Here is a 19807-nt window from a genome sequence, read left to right on the forward strand (position 1 = left end):
ATGCGCAGCCTTGGTGTGAATGAACCTGCTCAATATATCGTAAGTACAAAGGATGGTCGCATGATGATTGATGCTAAAGGATGGTCAAGGTACAAATCTAAATCATATCTTGCGGTAGGGGATGATGTCAAAATCAAACTTTCTTGGCAAGCAGAGCTGGTCCAAATCAACTTTGAAATTCTTCAGTAGCAGCACGCAACTGCCTAACTGATCTATCCTCCGAGAGATTTTGATGTAATAATATGGCATGGTGAAACAAGTGTCCTATGTGTATAAGTAGTACGATGGTATTATTTATCACATGGTATATCGTTGATAGAATTGCAACTCTGATTGTTGGTTAGGAACTGTCGTTTGATTTCATTCAAACAGCTGTCATGCTTTATTCAATTTTGTGTATTCGCCTTGTGACAGCATCTAAAACCAGCGCCGTACCGATCGCTTGCAATATGAAAAGCGCTGAGGTAGAACACATCAGCCCCCAAACATCCAAGGTCGGCCTGCGGCCCAAAGTCCAGAACCTGGTTTCGAGAAGCACTAGCTCAGTGCAGAAGTGGCGTCCTCCTCCTGCTGTGGGTTGGGCGAAGATGAATGTTGATGCTGCGTTATCTCGCAATGGTGAAAGGGGAGCCCTGGAAGTTGTGAGCCAGGATCATACAGGCTTCTTCCTTGGAGCATCGGCACTGGTGTGCGAAAGTGTTACTGATCCAAAGATCCTAGAGGCAATGGCATGTTGCGAGGGGCTATCTCTGGCTCTTGACTTAAACCTGCAACAAGTTCAGATTAGCTCCGATTGTTCAGCAACAGTCAAGCATATCGGAGGGGCATACTTGGGGCCCAGCAAAGTTATTATGGACGAGATCAAGATGAAGAAGAATATGTTCCAAACCATGGAGATCATACATCAAAAACGCGAGTTTAATGTTGAAGCTCATGTGCTCGCAAAAGCTGCTACTTCTTTGCCCTGTGGACACCATCTTTGGCTCACAGGAACCCCCAAAATTATGTGTATACCTATGACTGTTAATCTTCAATAAAGCAGCTTTTATCCCTCATAAAAAAACATCTCAGTATTATATTCTCAGCTAAACCCCCATAATGCTCGTGCGTTGCAGAGGGAGTATTTTTCTCGGCAAGGTGAGCCTATGATATAAAAGATTTGTATATTTCTTTACAGAGGGAGTATCTCTCTGTCAAAAAATATATTTATGTGTAACTAGTTACTCCTGTCTTTCTACTTCCTTTCGCTGATATGTGGGGCAATCGGCAACGGGGTCCACATCCCATACACACAAATTAGAGTGCACAACTTCACGGTAGACACACCCCGGTCGTAGCGCCGCAGTAATTCCCAATGAGCCGTCAAATCACAACCCCCCTTTCCAGCTTTAGCAGTAAGCTGGACGGACGAAGCAGCAATATTTCACTGGGCCTGAATCCCTTTCTCCCTCATCTTCTTGTACAGAGAAAACCCCCTCTCGGCGATTGCATAGGGTTTTCTCATGGAGAACCAGGTATGAATTCTTCATCCATCCGCGATAAACCAAAGTCCCTTGGTCGCAGGTAATCCTAGGAAGGCAGCCGCCGCCGTTGATGCATTTTTCTTCCTACTGAATCTAGTGTGTTTCATTTGCAGTGCCCAAAGTGCGAGTACCGTACAGGTTTCTGCGCCCTCAGCGAGACGCCACACTTGTTCCTTCTCATCCTAACATAGCATTTTGAAACGCGCACAGTATGTTCCTAGAATCCTCTTTTCTATCCGGGAGGGTGGGGTTTTTTTGAACATGCTGTGTTCTCATGTCACAGCCCCAGTTCAGCCTTTGCTTGACTTTGCTTGTTCTTCTTGCCATCATGTTTAAATTCCAAAGAAAATTGAAATGGGGATTGCCTAAACCCCTAGCATCAGAGGAAGTCACTAGGTTCAACTAAAATATTTTCAGTAAATCCAAATGGCTTTCAAAAATGTTCATCATTTATGGAAAATGCTGTAAACAGTAACCAGAGATGATGCACATTTTTCCATGACATATTTGTGCTCTGAATTAAATCATACTCTATTTGCATTTGGGCATTTAAAAGCTATAAAATATTTTAAATGCTCAAATAATCATAAACTAAAATGTTTACTGTTGGATATATTATAAACAGTAGCCACGATTAGTTTCATGATTTTTGGAAATGTCTTAGCATTTTAATTAAGTCAAACAATTGCAAAAAAATAGAAAATAGAAACCTAAATATAAGAGAGAGAGAGAGAGAGAGAGAAGGACTAACATGGCGCTCACCAACCGGCCCAGCTCCTGTGCTGGTCCAGGACTGTGCGGCCCGGCCCACCTGGCCCCTCCCCTGTCGTCTTCCTCCCCGCGCCAATAGGCAGCGCGCGTGGCCGAGGCGCGCCGGCACGCGCCCGGCCACCTCCTGCTCGCCGACGAGCCCCTGGACGCGTGGACGACTCTCCCGTGTCGTCCCGATCCCGCATACCCCCTCTCACTCTCTCTCGAGCTCTTTCCCTCCTCTGCTTTCTCTCCCCCTCATGCCCGAGCGCAGCCGTCACCACCGACATCATTCGCCGCGGCCACAACCACCGCCTCACCTCCCCGACGCATCCCAAGGCTCCGCCTCGACCCACTCTTTCCCCCTGACCGCGCCAAGCAACGCCGGGAGCCCTGCAGTGATGCCCTCGCCGTTGTCTTCTTCCTCCGGACGCCGGAGATCGGCTTTGCCGTTTCGCCGCACCGGACCGCCCCCGAGCCTACTGACCATCCCAGCGTGTTCTCTGTGAGCCCCCGCATCTTTCCCCCCTCCTCCCCTGCTCATGACCGTGCGTTAGCCGCCGCCTCCATGAGCTCTGAAGCTTGCCGCCGCCATACCTCATCGCCGCCGTGGGATGAGCTCGAACCACTCGCGGCCGTGCACCTAAACATGCTCCTGGTGCCCTCAGGAGGCCAAAGCAGCCACCAGATGGCCCCCTAGCGCCTCGTAGCCTCGTTCCCACATGCGCCCGTACTCCGGCCGCCGCCCGGCTCACCGCTACCGCCGCTACATGCCACCCCAGCACCTACCGCTGCCACCACTTGATGCGCGCCGCTGCGTACGTTCGAACGCAACAGACCGCGGCCAAAATGATGGCATGTGGCTCATTTCCGAGCTCCTCCGCCACGCCTGTCATCGCCGGCGTCGAGCCACCGGCGAGTTTGGACCCCGCTGACCATTGACCCCGAGGGGGCCCAGTTTGACCCTCTGGGTCACTGACGTGTGGGCCCCAATCCATTAACTAAACTAGGTTAGTATTAGTTTAACGCTAACTAAATTTAGTTAATTGACACTGACAGATGGGACCCACAGGTCAGGGTTGACCTGGACCGTCTCAGTTGACCACTGACGTGACACTGACGCCAAGCTGACGCAGTAAATCTTTTCTGGATTTATTCTTATATAGGAAATTCCAGGAAATGTTGCAAACTTCAAAAATTCATACTAATTCAACCATAACTCCAAATCAAACAAATTATATATGAAAAATGATCAGAAAAATCCAATCTATCCATATGTACTGGTTTCATGCATGTTTAAGCAACTTAACATTGTTGTTTAGCTCAAAACATGTTAATGCACTTTATAAACCCATAACTTGAGTTGGCATTTGAATCTTTGATTCAAATGAGCTCAAACCACCCTGATTGTAGATGCATTAGCCCAATACAACATATTGACATGTCATGATCATGCATCATATTGTGCATTGCATTGATTGTGTTTTCCTTCTCTATTGCCGGTATTTGTCCCCTCTCGATAGATGTGCTCCCGACGATGAGTTCGATGACACTGATGAAGAGTTATACTATCTTCAGAAGTGCCAGGCAAGCAAAACCCCCTTGTTCATTCCGATACAATCCCACTCTCTCGCTCCTGCTCTCTTTTACTGCATTAGGACAACAACGATTCAACTATTACATGCTGCGGTAGTTGAACCCTTTTCCTCTGCATGACCTGTCATTGCCACAGTAAATAGATGAAACCCACTAGCATTAGTAGGAGTTGTTTGAGCCCTGATGTGCCTACTCATTCATGTTTGTTTGTCATGCCTGCTACTGCTTAGAGTTGAGTCAGGTATGATTCATCGGGGATGAATCGGAGGTGTGTAAACATGTCCTACTGTTGAGAGCTAAGTGTGTGAACACGATTTGGTAAAGGTAGCGGTGAGAGGCCATGTAGGAGTACATGGTGGGTTGTCTCATTGAAGCCGTCCTCAGGAACTGAGTTCTGTGTTTGTGATCCATGAAACAGTTACTACCACGCATTGGGCCCGAAACAATGGACCCTCTAGGCTTCTTGATCACCCTTGTCCTCTGTCCAGGAGTTGCAACTAGTTTCTAGTGTTTATAGGATATGTGTTGGCGGCCGTGCGTAGCGCTGACCCTAGGGGTGGGCTATGATGCGGTAGATACACCGTCGCTGGGCATGCCGGGCGCCCGTTTGGTGTCTCGGAACCCTGTACACATCGTCCGGGGCCGTATGTGGAAACCTCGGCCGGACTCCCATGCAGATGGAACCTGGATAGGCGATAAACCTGGACTAGAGACTTGAGTGTTTAGGTAGGCCGTGGACGACACCCTCGTTGGGCTTCTGCTTGAAGGTTGTCGAGTACATGTCGTGTAAACGGCGGTAAGTGGTGAGAGCGTGTGTGAAGAAGTACACCCCTGCAGGGTTAACATCATCTATTCGAATAGCCGTGTCCGTGGTAAAGGACTTCTGGGTTGCCTATTACAGTTCATAGACAAGTGAAAGTGGATACTCTAAAACTCGCAAGATAAGTATGAGTGCTATGGATGGCCTTCTCGTAGGGAGACGGGAGCGGATCCATAGTGGTGTATTGAATGATGAATATGTGGACTCGTGTGCGCCACCTCAAAAGAGTTGCTTGCAGTCGTAGTTCAGGTTAGCCACTGAGTCAAAGTTGGCTTGCTGCAGTTAAACTCCACCACCCCCTTTGTTGATACTGATGCAAATGTAGATAGTTCTGATGTAAGTCTTGCTGGGTACATTTGTACTCACGTATGCCTATTTTATGTTTTGCAGAGAGACGTTAGTCTCGCTAGTAGTTCCGTGTGGACTTCGACGTTTAGCTTGATACCTCAGCTATGATCTTGTGCCCTGGGTAGGATCTGGTAGATACTCAGGCTTCTTAGCCTTTTTCATTTGTAGATGTCCGTACTCAGACATGTTAAGCTTCCGCCTGTGCTTTGATTTGTATGCTATGATTGTTGGGTCATGAGACCCATGTTTGTAATATCTCGCTCCTCGGAGCCTAATGAATAAATACTTGAGTTGTAGAGTTATGTTGTGATGCCATGTTGTATTTACACATATCGAGCATATTGTGTGTATGATTGAAATGCTTGGTATGTGTGGGATTCGACAATCTAGTTGTTTATCCTTGGCAGCCTCTCTTATGGGGAAATGTAGTCTAGTGCTTCCATGAGCCACAGTAGTCCGCTACAACCCGGTTCACCGGAGTCCTGTTAGCCCAGCACTACTTCTCAGGACAGTTGACTGGCCGGCATGTGTTTCACTTCGTTCCTGTGTCTGTCCCTTCGGGGAAATGTCACGCGGTGACATCCGGAGTCCTTCCTAGCCTGCTACAGCCCGGGTTCCCGGAGTCCTGTTAGCCCAGTGCTATAGCCCGGATTCACACGCTGCTGACCGACATGCTCGATGTGATTCATGTATGCCTGTCCCCATAGGTTAGTGCCGCTTTGGGTTCACGACTAGCCATGTCGGCCCTGGTTCTCTGTCATATGGATGCTAGCGACACTATCATATACGTGAGCCAATAGGCGCAAATGGTCCCGGGCCATGGTAAGGCGACACCCATGGGAATACCGTGCGTGAGGCCGCAAAGTGATATGAGGTGTTACCGGCTAGATCGATGTGACTTGGAATCGGGGTCCTGACAGCTTTGGTATCAGAGCCTGACTGCCTGTAGGATTACCAAGCCAAACTGGTCGAAGTTGAGTCTAGAAATGCTTTAGCTATATAAGGCAATTGATTGTGGAAGGGAACGTAAGGCTCTTTTTACTCCTTTACCTTATGCCCTTCTGATCTGAGTCACCCTCTTCTCTTCTATGGGGATTAAGAACTAGACTTCTCATCTTTCTATCAGGATCACGTGTTACTAATCCGTAGACTTGTAGGATTGTTGGATTCAAGTCTCAGTTCAGTTTCTATTACTTCTGTATGTTCATATCTCGCCTCAGAACCTTGATATTGTGATGTTAAGTGGTTATGCCACTATTTTGCAGGATGTCTCAAATATTTTTTGAGCATTTACATCCGTTATGTTGTCCGAGTCATCCCAGGTTTCTAAATAGTCTGATGCATTTGTAAATTCCTTCTTCCCGTTCTTGATGTTCCTTTGGGCCAGATTAAGCACACTACACGGTCTGTGAGGTACTCCGTTGCCTCGGCGTATATGTTGGAGCTACTATTATGACTCTAGGTGTCTTATGAAACCATCTAGTAATCTATCCATGTTTTGTGTTCCCGGTGTGATGATTCTGGCCACCATTCTCGAAAGCATCCCGTGATGCCACTTAGTAGTAGGCATTCTACTCCTGGGTTTTGAACCCGAGACTCACCCTACTTACCTCATGTCGGTAGTGTTTGCTAGTTCCATTAGGATATTAGTAACCTTTGCCTTAGTCCTCGAGGTCCATGGTAGTTCCTTCTTCCAAATACTACGAACCGCTTATGGCGGAAGTTCTTTGAACCAAAAGATCAACACCAGAGTGCTCTTGATAAGTTCTCCATTCTGCATTGTGAATCTGCCAGTCCTACCTTTCTGCATGGGTTGTCCGGAAGAAATGTTGAGTCTTGCTCGACATACTAATCTATGCATCCACAACTCAGAAAGTTATATGTTCCTTGAGTTGTTCCTCTTCAGTTGTATTCCGACCATCCTCTATCAGTTGATAGCCAAGAGTGTGTGTGCATTTGTGTTCATCGATGCCTTTTATTCTTGTGGTCCGTCAAGTCGTTCTATTCCGGAATGACTAGGAGAAACAAACTCCAGTACCTCGTCCATTTCCAGGATTGGGTGAAAGTAGTTGTGCTCTACAGATCAAATGCCAATCCAGCTTTTGCTCTGTTCTACCCTGGAGTATTAACCCCTTTATGTCAGGATTGTCATGAGAATTGCACCATCTCTTATGAATTCTTGACGCAGTGATACTTCTCGCTATCATTGTTTCATTCCTCGGTACCGTGTTGTCGCAACCGGAATGCCGACAAGTGAACCATGATGTGTGAAATCAATACTACTAGCAACCTCGTTGCTTGGTAGCTAATGGACAATAATTTCATTCTTAGCATACTGGTTATTGAATCATCATCCTAAGATGGATTGTGCTACCTAGTCCTTATTTTCGGTGCACTCTTCGATCAATGAGATAGGATTGTGGCAATCCATCACTCTCTTGGTCCCATCGTCTTGCCCCGAAAAGCAAGAATGTTCTCGAGTTTAGTAACATATCGGTGGTTCGTGATTTTCCGAAGATCTTCTCGGAAGTGTTACCTGGTTGTCACCTAACCGCTATGTTGAGTTCGTGATCATGTTGGTTTTTTCCTCTAAATCACCCCTTCTCCAAGAATCTGTGTTGGATATCCCTGAGCTAGTTGGTTGAGCTAGACAACAACTTGGAGAGTTGGAAGGTAGAAGCTTTGCTTAACTTAGTTCATCTCGATATCTTCTCTGTGTGTGTGTTGAAGAAAGATGATATCTCCATTGATTGGTCCTCGTGATCAGCTGTTGGACCTATTATCTTATCCAATCTTTGATTTGACTATGGGCTATCGTCAAATCAAATCAGAACCAACAATGTTCGTACTGTTGTCTTACCTGTGGTTGTTTCCTCGGGCTTACACCATTATATTTTTTGGGTCTGACCGGTGCTATCACCTTGTTCACATAATTGTGTAATTCCACTTATATGGAAACCTGGATGAATTGTTGTTGAGCCCATCAGCAACATTTTTCTCTTCTCCATGATTCGTGTTGAGCATCCAGTTAGCATTGGAAATTTTTATAAGCATTATCTTCATATTCCGTTCATGAAGAATATGTTCGGCTGAAAGGAGTGACTTCCTCTAATTCATGTGCATTTGATGCAAGTTGCCGCCGTGAATTTGAGAAAGTCAATGTTGCTTCCTCTGGAAGCATCCCAAGTCAGTTATGCATGTGCGAAGTATACACTGGTTTGCGAGACTAGCTACCTTCATTCTATGTGTATCCCTAGCACACCAAGCCACTGATTGATTTGTTCAAGGAGAAGAAGTTTCTTCCTAAGAATCATGACTGTTAGGACTTCGCTATCCTCGTTGATGGTTCCCCACCTAAACTCAGTAGTGTTTTATCATAAGACTACTATGTGGTCATGCTTGTCTGGGACAGCGTGTTCACATGTGTTTAGCAGAACCAACTCATGTTTTGGAGCTTGCTATCTCAGTTCATTCCTCGAGAATCTCGCAACGCCATCTCGTCGGTTTGTGTTGCAAACTTTCTTTACCAGACATGCCGCCTGAAATATCCTGCTCCCAGCCAGATCTGAATCTCAGGCAGATATGATGGTTGGAACATTCCCAGCATTTCATTTTGTTCCCAGCCTGCACCCCATCGTGCCAATTTTCCATGGGATGCCCTTCTCAGCAGTTGCTGTCCAGGATCATCCTCAAAGTGGTCCTGTAATGGGTCCCATCCATTTCCGGTGATAAGCAAAAGTCATCCATTGTGTTGTCTTCAACAAGGTAGTCCACATCATCCATTCTGGAATGGGTATGCCATTCATTTGAATTCGTTCACACGATCATTTGTGATTGCCTTAGGCTGGTATAAAGAATTTCAATGATCTTTGTATCAAAAGTAATTCTTTTTGCCACTTAAGGGAACAGTTCAACGATTCACCTTTCCAAGGTGCCCCGTTACGGGATCATGGCAATTATTTCCTTGCCACCTTGACACCATCCACCATCTTTCTAAACGTGGAATTGTTGCCACCAAATCCAACCCCGTCGTTTGTTCTTCCATCCCTCTCGATCGTTTTGTGTCTCAACTCGAGATGTTTCAACATCTCATTCCGCGAGTTGATATTGTATAACTTGATCTTCAAGAAGATCAATCCTAGTAGAGTTTCTTTCTGTCATCATCATGTGGATGAAGATCTCAAAAGCGAGGATGTCAAGATCAACGTATGAAGCAAATCAACAACCTTATGAGGTGCAACCTGGATCGTGAATATTATGTTAGCTTGTGTTCCCCCCTTCACCTTACCCTACGCTTGAATCTCGGGACGAGATTCTTGTTTAGTGGGGGTGAGCTTTCATAGCCCCAGTTCAGCCCTTGCTTGACTTTGCTTGTTCTTCTTGCCATCATGTTTAAATTCCAAAGAAACTTGAAATGGGGATTGCCTAAACCCCTAGCATCAAAGGAAGTCACTAGGTTCTACTAAAATATTTTCAGTAAATCCAAATGGCTTTCAAAAATGTTCATCATTTATGGAAAATGCTATAAACAGTAACCAGAGATGATGCACACTTTTCCATGACATATTTGGGCTCTGAATTAAATCATACTCTATTTGCATTTGGGCATTTAAAAGCTATAAAATATTTTAAATGCTCAAATAATCATAAACTAAAATGTTTACTGTTGGATATATTATAAACAGTAGCCATGATTAGTTTCATGATTTTTGGAAATGTGTTAGCATTTTAATTAAGTCAAAACAATTGCAGGAAAAAATAGAAAACAGAAACTAAAATATAAGAGAGAGAAGGACTAACCTGGCGCTCACCAACCGGCCCAGCTCCTGTGCTGGTCCAGGACTGTGCGGCCCAGCCCACCTGGCCCCTCCCCTGTCGTCTTCCTCCCCGCACCAATAGGCAGCGCGCGTGGTCGAGGCGCGCCGGCAAGCGCCCGGCCACCTCCTGCCCGCTGACGAGCCCCTGGACACGTGGACGACTCTCCCGTGTCGCCCCGATCCCGCTTACCCCCTCATGCCCGAGTGCAGCCGTCGCCACCGACGCCGTTCGCCGCGGCCACAACCACCGCCTCACCTCCCCGACGCATCCCCAGGCTCCGCCTCGACCCACTCTTTCCCCCTCACCGCGCCAAGCAACGCTGGGAGCCCTGCAGTGACGCCCTCGCCGTCGTCTTCCTCCTCCGGACGCCGAAGATCGGCTTCGGAGTTTCGCCGCACCGGACCGCCCCCGAGCCCACTGACCGTCCCTGCGTGTTCTCTGTGAGCCCCCGCATCTTTTCCCCCTCCTCCTCTGCTCACGACCGTGCAGTAGCCGCCGCCTCCATGAGCTCACAAGCTTGCCGCCGCCATACCTCATCGCCGCCGTGGGCTGAGCTCGAACCGCTCGCGGCCGTGCACCTAAACATGCTCCTGGTGCCCTCAGGAGGCCAAAGCAGCCACCAGATGGCCCCCTAGCGCCTCGTAGCCCCGTGCCCGCATGCGCCCGTACTCCGGCCGCCGCCCGGCTCATCGCTACCGCCGCTACACGCCACCCCAGCACCTACCGCTGCCACCACTTGATGCACGCCGCTGCGTATGTTCGAACACAACAGACCGCGGCCAAAATGATGGCCTGTGGCTCATTTCTGAGCCCCTCCGCCACGCCTGTCGTCGCCGGCATCGAGCCGCCGGCGAGTTTGGACCCCGCTGACCATTGACCCCGGGGGGGGCCAGTTTGACCCTCTGGGTCACTGACGTGTGGGCCCCAGTCCATTAACTAAACTAGGTTAGTATTAGTTTAACGCTAACTAAACTTAGTTAGTTAATTGACACTGACAGACGGGGCCCACAGGTCAGGGTTGACCTGGACCGTCTCAGTTGACCGCTGACATCACACTAACGCCAGGCTGACGCAATAAATCTTTTCTGGATTTATTCTTACTAGTCAACAACACATGCGACTGCACGGGCTAGTTATTTAAATTACAGCTTAGTAGAACAATTTGGAAATCGTTGGTTTTTAAGATACTTATTTTAAAAATAACTAACAACGGAGTATGATACTTTGTATTCAGTTCTTGAAAGTCTATTATTAAAGCACAACAGTTTGTTCTTTTAATTAACCATATGCACATATAACATTGCAATTTATTTATTGATATGATAGTGTTCTTTTGTTACCGCAGTCATGTAGAAATCAAAATGTCAAAAAATTATTCTCAAAACTTTTGAAGAAGTTTTTCCATTCGTTAACTCTCCCAACAATATTAAATATATAAATGTGTTCTGCATAAAAATAAATCATGCAAACATATAATATTCAGATGTTTACAAACAACCACAAAAGGTCATAATTATTGAAGGCAGAGACGACAACATGTTTTTTTATATAATCATGTCATTCAACCAAATAGCTAAACAAACATAAGGCCATGAGTTGCTAGCATTTTCTTAAGATCACAAACACGTAGTTTCTTGGGATTCATTCTGCATTATCCAAGTGTAATCACTGAATGGTGGTAGGCCGTGACATCACAAACACAATGCTACCATTTAATTAGGAGCTCATAGCTGAACTTAGCTAAAACAAACTAAAAATATATCAAAAGTTAGTTATTTAATTAGTTTTGTAATCTAAAAGGTTAGCATTTCTGAATGATAATGTTGGTAAATACCAACTACAGAGAGCATGTTAATAACAACAGATAATAATCGGAGCAAACTCGCAGCCGGTGTTGCCAAAACATGTCGGGTTTCATATCAGAAAGCATTGATTTGATGGAGGTAGTTTCTTCTTCTAGGACACAACATTTGACACGTACCTGTTTACTTATAGCTCCTCAACATGAGAATCTTGTGACGTGGTTCTCCTTACTTGTTAGGATAATGAAATAATATCATATCAGAACTGGAGACGTATGTGTTAGATTTAACAATCCATAAGTTAGAGTCGCATTTGCTTTATTTGAACAGCTTATTTAGAAAGATATAACACATGCAATGGCAACAAAAATATATTGTGTCCTAGGGCAGAAGGATTTTTCCTAACTAATGAACGTGGTTATCTGTATGTTTGCATAAAAAAGTCCAGTGGAAGCATAGCAGATCGTTGTTCCAAGAAACTAAAGACAAAGAGCACATCTTCAAGTTTGGAGGACTACTGTTCCACACTCAGTGACATATACAGATTTAGAGCTACAATTGGTGGCTCCCAAGTATATTCTGGTATGTCAACAATGGGCTTCATATGTCAGTAGGACTGCAGGAGTCCAATTAATCCTTGAGCGATCTTACGCCTACAAATATCAGTGCAGCAAGAGAGAAGTAAATCAGTGAATCTAGTATCTGCGCCACGGTTAGCACCATTGTGCGTACTGTGCAGTGCACTTGAAAAATAAAACTCTTGTATGAGTTATATAGAAAGTTCTGCATAGATAAGCTGCTCAAACAAATTTCTTTATAACATATAATAGAGGGTACTGGCCTCGGGATTCATGCAAATTTATTATCATCTAAATCTCTGTTAATTCAGAAGAGCATAACAGTGTGTCTGACGAAGATATTTAGATAAGAGAACTGATTTTTAAGGGTTTCATTTATATAGAGGATCGAATTTGCATGGTACAGTGGCGTTGTAGTTTCTAGGGAAAAATAACCAAAATCTGAGAGGACACGTGAGAATTTACATGAGCAAACATAGCTAGCAATCCCTTGGCCTCCCAATGCATTTGCTGCTGTGGATCCTTCGTTTTCAAATCCAAGGATCAAATTGTTCATGGCTAAGCTGCACCTCTCCATTGGGAACTGCGAGAGGGGAAGTTCGGGAGCTGCAATGGGGAACCTAGGCATGGAGACCAGGGAGGCTAAACTAAAGTAGCACTGCTACCTTGATCCCATCGACAGATGTATCCTGATGGCTGGTACTACGTACATATACATACTCAGGTTATTTCCTACTTTCGTAGTAAGCATAACACTGGCCGGTGCAAAATCTGGACGTTTAACAGAGAATCACCTATGTTCGATGGATGATAATAGTCATGTTTCCAAGGTTGAGAGAAACATGATTACAACAGGAGAAGATGGATTGTGTCATACCTCCTTTTCAGATTGATGCAGGGCTTGATGGTAAACTAATGGCGGCGCCCATGGCTGGGAGAAACAGATGATGCAGCGAGGGAGGATTAGGAAGAGCATGGGTATGGACTCTAGATTATGCGCCGCCTCGGGACGGGCAGCAAACTGAAGGCGGATGCGTGTTCTTTCGATCAGAAATCAATCGAGGAGAATCTATGAGAGGTAAGCGTAACATGATAGGACTCTGTTCATCGAAAGTACTATTCTGAGCTCGAGCTCAGATGAGCTCTATATCTTAGCCGTCAGCTCGCGCTTAGATTCGCACCAGCTTTGGTATATCTCCTCGTATATGAAGTAGTATATGCTGTTTTTTCAGAGCTCGTGGTCCCCTTAACTACCGCTTTTAATGCGAACGCTGTCACCGCCCACGAGGCGGATCAGAAGCGACCGCATTACATGTCCAACGGCTCAGACGTGAGTCATCTAACGGGATCCATCCAACTGAGGCATTTATTGTGGCCAACCCATCGTCCCTTCCTCCGAATATTTGTTCCCCTCTGTCTCCATTTCTTCCTCGTAGTCACAGCGTGGTGCTTCAGACTGCTCGCCCTCTTCACCAACAAGGGCATTCAGCTCTTCAGTCCCCGTGGCTCCAAATGGATCATAGTCGCCAGTCCTTTCTTCACCACCATGTTCCGCCTCCATGCAAGCTTGCAAGCGCGGCTGCTCTTCATATGATTCATCTTCTGATCTTCATCAGAGACCAACCCAGCAACGTTCCAGAAGGTGCTCTGTTGCGGACGCACAAATGCTTCAGATAATCAGGGGTCGGTCGGATACTTAATTGAACTACTAATGCATCCAAAAAGATTCGCACGTAAACTTTCGGATGCGGACGCACAATAGTTTACCTGCTGTGAAGCATTGACGGCCGGAACTTAGATTACGATCCAGAAAACAGATAGCGAACGAGAACACATCTGCATCTCTTTCGATATTCAGGAGTGTACAAGTTTTCAGATAGCGAATCAGACAATTCAGCCACTCCCGCTGCACCAAAAGGCCAAGGTTTTACCTTCAAAAGCATGCACACAAATTCATCAAAACCTGGGGATAAGCCAACATTTTGAAACAAAATCAGTGACACAACCTGACATACTACGTATTATATTACTCATGCACTGTCTGCAAAGTAACCACGGTCTGATCACACCGAAGGTAAAACATGATGCCTACATTCATATGCCTCAATGGCAAATAAGATAACTGAAAAGACATCATGAGCCACATCAGCTTCTACATTCCATTTGCCAGCCTTAATTCCATTGCTTTATTACAATTATTTTGTCGGTGTGCCCCTCACGCCACAGTTCTTGCATTTCGCAGGCTACCAAGGTTGCTTGGGGACATCACCAGGGCCAGGGCATGTAGTTCGCTTATGCCCTTGCTTTCTGCAAATCGTGCAAAACCTAGTCCTCTTGCTTAGACTTCATATGGAGCCTTCTCCATACTTGTCGTTGGCCGCCCAATATCTTTCTGTTTTGCTGGAGCCAGTAGTCCTTCCAACATGTTGCTTGTCCTGGACACAGAATCATTGTCCGCTAAATCAGCAGTACCTCCATCGATGATCATGTTTTGTTCCACTGCAACCATCTCCATGGGGCTCTGATTTACGGCACCACTGTCCGCCAGTCTGGCCAAGACCATCCCTAACTTCTACATAGGGTAACATCACTATCAAGTTGGACTTGAACAACTACAGCAACCGATTGTAGGCTTCAACGCTAGTGTCGCCGGCCTGACTAGATCCATGGCGTGCAAGTACATCGTGAAGTGTCTGTACGAAAAAGGGTTGTTCTACATGCTGTCCTTTTGGTATTGTATCAAATGAGGTGGCAGAACGTCGCGATCATCCCTCGTCCATCTCTTCACTATATGCTTAGCTGGTATTTCTTTAGCCCTAATGAAATCGAGCACCTGCACGAAACAATTTTTCCTGATTTCAGGCCCATGCTTCATATGTGATAGCTTCGAAATTAGATATACGTCATTCACCAAATGCATAGACTCTAACATACCTGCCCTCAGTGTCAGCCTGAACCCGGTATGTAAAATGCGGATCCTTGGCTCCAATGTCTGCAAAAACTTCCATTGTCTTCCTCACATCATCATCCGCCTGGTCCCTGTTGATCTGCCCACACAGATTTCACAAAGACCTCTTGGTGAAGGGAACATTCTCCATCGAACCAAAAAAGCCACCTATGACTATGATACTATAAACCTTGCCCAGATTCACATTGTTCTGCCTGAGTTGCTTTATGAGATCTCTGCGGTACACGTCAAATATGCTTATGTGATGGCCAATGGATTTTATCACCAAAATTAGGCGAGAGTGAGTAGTTATGATTCTCTCTATGCTCTGCAATATACCTTCCATTGTCTTCTGCCTGTAGAAGTCTACCGCAGCTTTACCCTGCATCAGGTTATGTACAAACTTTCGATCAGCTTCTAAGATGAAACTTGTACTCCACTGTATGTGATTTACTGACAAAAAATTATCTCACAGCAACAAAATGTACTCACCGAGCAGCCACAAACTATTTCCTGCATGCATTTTACCCACTCCACATTTAGCCGTCTCTTCCCATAGCGAATGCCAAAACCTTTTTTCCATGAATACAGATTGTAGAAGTCACAAGCCTTGCCCAAGGAGTCAAATGTAGTGCCAAGAACATTTGAAGCTGGCTTCTCTGCAAAACATCTTACAGCCTTCTCGAACGCACTGATTCGATTCGGACACGGTGTCATGCTTGGTGCAGCAGCACCAATCCTTAGCCTGCAAACACCAGGCAGTAAGCATGAATTATCTGAATGCATGGTACAAACTCATCTGAACACACAGAGTTATAGCTGCCTGATTTCTTTACTGCAGTCCATTTTTCTTTACTGTAGTCTTTGCATCGCTGATATCAAGGGGTTTCAGTTTAATTCAGTTTGCTAACTACTCTGAACCCAAAAACCTATAGATCCCTGATTTCTTTAGTTTTGTCATTTTTTATGTACTAATTATTTTTTCATCAGTCATCACTCAATTGCTTTTCATTATTTTACTCTCAAGTATCTGAATACAGTGAACTTACTCCTCCCAACCCAGACAAATAGAGCTGCCTGTTTCTTTTTTTTACTGCAGTCATTTTTTCTGTTCTAAAATCTTTGCATCTCGCACATGAAGGAACTTCAACAAAATACAGTGTACAAACTACTCTTAAACCATATTGTTATAGTTGCCTTATTTACTCACTGCTGTCAATTATGCTTTACTAAGAACTTTGCATCTCCGATGACATAACATTTTTTTACTGAATGTTAATTATGTGAATCAAGTTTAGTTACTTATCTGAACCCACGACACTATAGCAGCCTGATTTCGTTACTGCTAGCATTTTTCCTTAACTAAAATCTCTCTATGTCTCATATCATGGGTGGTTCAAGTAAATGCAGTCTACTAAATACTATGAATCCAGAAAGCTATAGCTGCCTCATTTCTCTACTGACGTCAATCTTTATCTACTGTCATCTTTGCATCTCTGATAAGATAAGAAAGCTGTACCACTGACCTCTTATTCCATCCGGGCGCCAGGGGATTCCTCTTCCCCATCGAGAGCTCGGACTTTCGAGGGGAGCTTTCCCTTCTGCCCGCTGCAGCCTCTGCCGCCGCCAAGATTTGTGCTTCGCCGCTCTCGGCCGCCATCTGCTGCTCCGACAGCGATTGCTCTGCCGCCACACCGCCATTCACAACTACATGGGGGAGGCACCAGACTCTCTCCTACCCACTCAAGGAGAGCAGGGGAAAAGCAAATCGTAGTCAAGAAACTAACTCAGATGCGCTAGACAAGCTCGTGCGGCGAAGAAAGGATCCGCTTACCTGCCTATCGGCTGCACAAAAAACTTCATGTTGGATCGCCGCCGCTGCTCCGAATCTCTATCTCCCACTCGTCGCCTTCAAACCGCCACTCGCCTTGCAAAAGAACACGCTGGACCCTGCATTCAATTTGACTCAGGGCCGGCCGGACGGTAAAGCGAACTTCACGATGCACGGATCAGACGGCGGCTCTGATTCTGATCCATGGAACACCTTCCCAGCGGCAAACTTCCGTCATCCGGAGCATTAAACATGGCCCAATGTACATCGCTGCCGTGTACGTATTTCGGAACAGTACTCGATTTCTGGACGACCAACAGCGGTAGTATAAAATAATCGCACAGATCCATAGGCGCCAGCCAACGCTGTGGATAACGAGAGCATTTGAGCTCGTGTACAGTTACTCCGCGTCCTCTGTTCATTCATTTTTTTAAGGGACCCTTTTCATCCTAATAGGACAGATTGCATCTAGTCATGCGGGTGGGACTTTTTTTCTGTTTGTTTTATTATTATATACGGGTGTGACTTTTTCCTGTTTCTTTTATTATACGCACAAATATTGAAGTTGTGTGTTTTCTGGTCGTGTCACATTGTGCTTATTTTTTAACACCAGAGTAACGTAAATCGTATGGTTAAGACAGATCAATCATATAAATTTCATGGTTTAGATATTTCTAATGATGTGTATTAACATGAAGGCTCCTATGATGTATTTTTTAACACAGAGTAACGTAAATCGTATGGTTAAGACAAATCAATCATATAGATTGAATAGTTTAGATATTTTTAATGATGTGGATTAACATGAAGGCTCGTATGATGTCTCCCATTAGTAAATACTAGTCGTCAACCCGTGCACCTGCACGGGCTAGTAGTTTAAAGACTACAAAATTTAGTGTTAGAGAATCATAAGCAGTCACTAAATTGTTTCATGGCGATACATTCTAATAATACTTATTTATTTTTTACCATTTTTTCTTGATTAGTTAGATCCCTATTTACATTATTTTAATATTGTTATTCCGAAGGCTCTGACGTAACTCAACATATTCTCATGAATATGTATACAAATCTACTTAACCTTTTTTCTTGAGGTTGCGTCAATTAATTTGATTGGAGGGAGTATTTAATTGCTATTTTTAATGGACATACACACATGCATGCATGTTTGGAGCATGTTTCACTCGTATCTAACTTTGATATATAGCTATATTTAGGCCAAGTGTTCCTTGTCTCCAAATGTACCTAAGGCTAACAGAAGCCCTGACATGTCAATGTATGGACATTAAAGTGTAGAAAGTAGCCGTGGCTATGGTTTAAATCATATATACCTCCCAGTTGATGCCCTTCATTATTTCGAATATATGTACTTTCTTTTATTTCTAGTATTTATGTGCATATTAAATCTAAGATATGGTAATGTCGTATGTATATGCATGTGATTCGACCATTACATAATCCAGATGTGTGTGTGTGTGTGCGCGCGCGCGCGCGTCTTGTATATGGTTATCCCTACCATTTTCAAACCCTAGAATATATCAACATTTTTTATCAGAGGCGTCAGGCACCTGAATATATCATAATAACAACAATGATCACTAATATACCTTGATCGGAGGCGCCGGACACGTCGTGACATCCAACATGTAAAATTGCTCGGACATTGGGGCCACCACCATCTAAAATTCATGTCAGAGATTTTTTTAGGCTTGTGCTTTATTTTTTTAGGTGATTCTTGGTCCTAAACCAATAATTCTAGGGAGACACGTTTACAATGGTATACAAAATTGTAAGCTTTTAGGACTCGACCCCAACTGAACTTCATGGTGCTTGGTTGATCCTAATAATCGTAGAATTTAGATCTTCAGGTCATTTTTATGTGTTTTAATAGGTCAACCTGGGGGTTTGTATGATGCCTCCCATTAGTAAAAGATTATAATATACTATAAACCTCAAGGCAATGAGGGGCCTCATAATACTAAGATCACCGAAATATATATTCGGAAATTAAATATGGCCATAAAATTAAATTCAAGTTCCAAGAATCTCTTACCACATCATTAGGTCGGGACATAATTAACTTCACCTCCCTTCACTTCCAACAAATAATTAAATTAAGTGAAGGAATGAAAAACAACGTATATATACTGCTATTGTCTTTCTTCAAACTTAACATATCTAGCAACGGATAACGGACTTAGTAATAGCCATATTAATTAACTAAATGTAATACACAATACGATCGGTGGCAAAAGGCAAAGTGAGAGGAGGCAATCAAGACAGATTCGTTTTGTTCGTCTGCAATGGTGTGGTTTCTCGTTCTTAGTGCACGTACGTGAAGAAAACAATCAGATAACATGCTCATGCATACAGCTGTAACCAAATTTTACAGAACCCGACCATAAAAAATTGCATCCACTTATTCCATCCATACATGTAATTCACGCGATTAAGCAATCAGACCAAACCTGAAGGTTCGTTTCCATCAAGCAATAGATGCTGGATTCAAACTTGATTTTCCCATGGTGGTAGCACGCAGGAGAACGGAAAGCGGAAGGTCATCCATGACAGCATACAACTCAACAATCAGAGAAGCCCCCGCAAAAAAAAAAAAAATCAGAGAAGCCGTGGCGCCGTCAGTCTCGACTGGTAGGTGCAGGAATATTGAAGGGGAGGAGACGGCCGCGGCCATGTACAGGAGTCGACGCTGATGTTTTTTCTCCTTTTTATTATATCCGCAGTCAAGGTTGGGTAGAGGCATTGCGACGTGCTATAACCGAATCGTGGAAGATTT

The 19807-nt window shown here is 44.7% G+C and overlaps 1 protein-coding gene across 2 annotated transcripts; it reads right to left on the bottom strand.

Annotated features, from left to right (window-relative positions):
- Nucleotides 1-13630: 13630 nt before the first annotated feature.
- Nucleotides 13631-17270, bottom strand: LOC119336158. 2 transcript variants are annotated; one of them, XM_037608174.1, is made up of 6 exons: nt 16709-17270; nt 15675-15927; nt 15522-15564; nt 15170-15418; nt 14003-15068; nt 13631-13882 (listed from the first exon to the last, which is right to left on the bottom strand). In XM_037608174.1, the coding sequence occupies exons 1-4, from the start codon at nt 16840-16842 to the stop codon at nt 15408-15410; spliced, it is 441 nt and encodes a 146-aa protein (XP_037464071.1). In that variant the 5' UTR covers nt 16843-17270; the 3' UTR covers nt 13631-13882; nt 14003-15068; nt 15170-15407. The 2 variants fall into 2 exon arrangements, with proteins under 2 accessions (XP_037464071.1, XP_037464070.1); XM_037608173.1 differs by having other exon boundaries at nt 13632-13882; nt 15170-15282; nt 16709-17269.
- Nucleotides 17271-19807: the final 2537 nt, after the last annotated feature.

Source organism: Triticum dicoccoides, chromosome 7B (assembly GCF_002162155.2).
Source record: "Triticum dicoccoides isolate Atlit2015 ecotype Zavitan chromosome 7B, WEW_v2.0, whole genome shotgun sequence".
Lineage (NCBI taxonomy): Eukaryota > Viridiplantae > Streptophyta > Magnoliopsida > Poales > Poaceae > Triticum > Triticum dicoccoides.

Bases quoted from the DNA above. Each gene is read 5' to 3' on its own strand.
- LOC119336158 (XM_037608173.1), bottom strand. From the start codon at position 16,842: ATGGCGGCCGAGAGCGGCGAAGCACAAATCTTGGCGGCGGCAGAGGCT. The intron at 15,928-16,708 runs GTCAGTGGTACA...TGGTGTTTGCAG, and splicing joins GCGCCCGGATGGAATAAGAG to GCTAAGGATTGGTGCTGCTG. The intron at 15,283-15,521 runs GTATATTGCAGA...CTGTGTGGGCAG, and splicing joins CAGGCAGAAGACAATGGAAG to ATCAACAGGGACCAGGCGGA.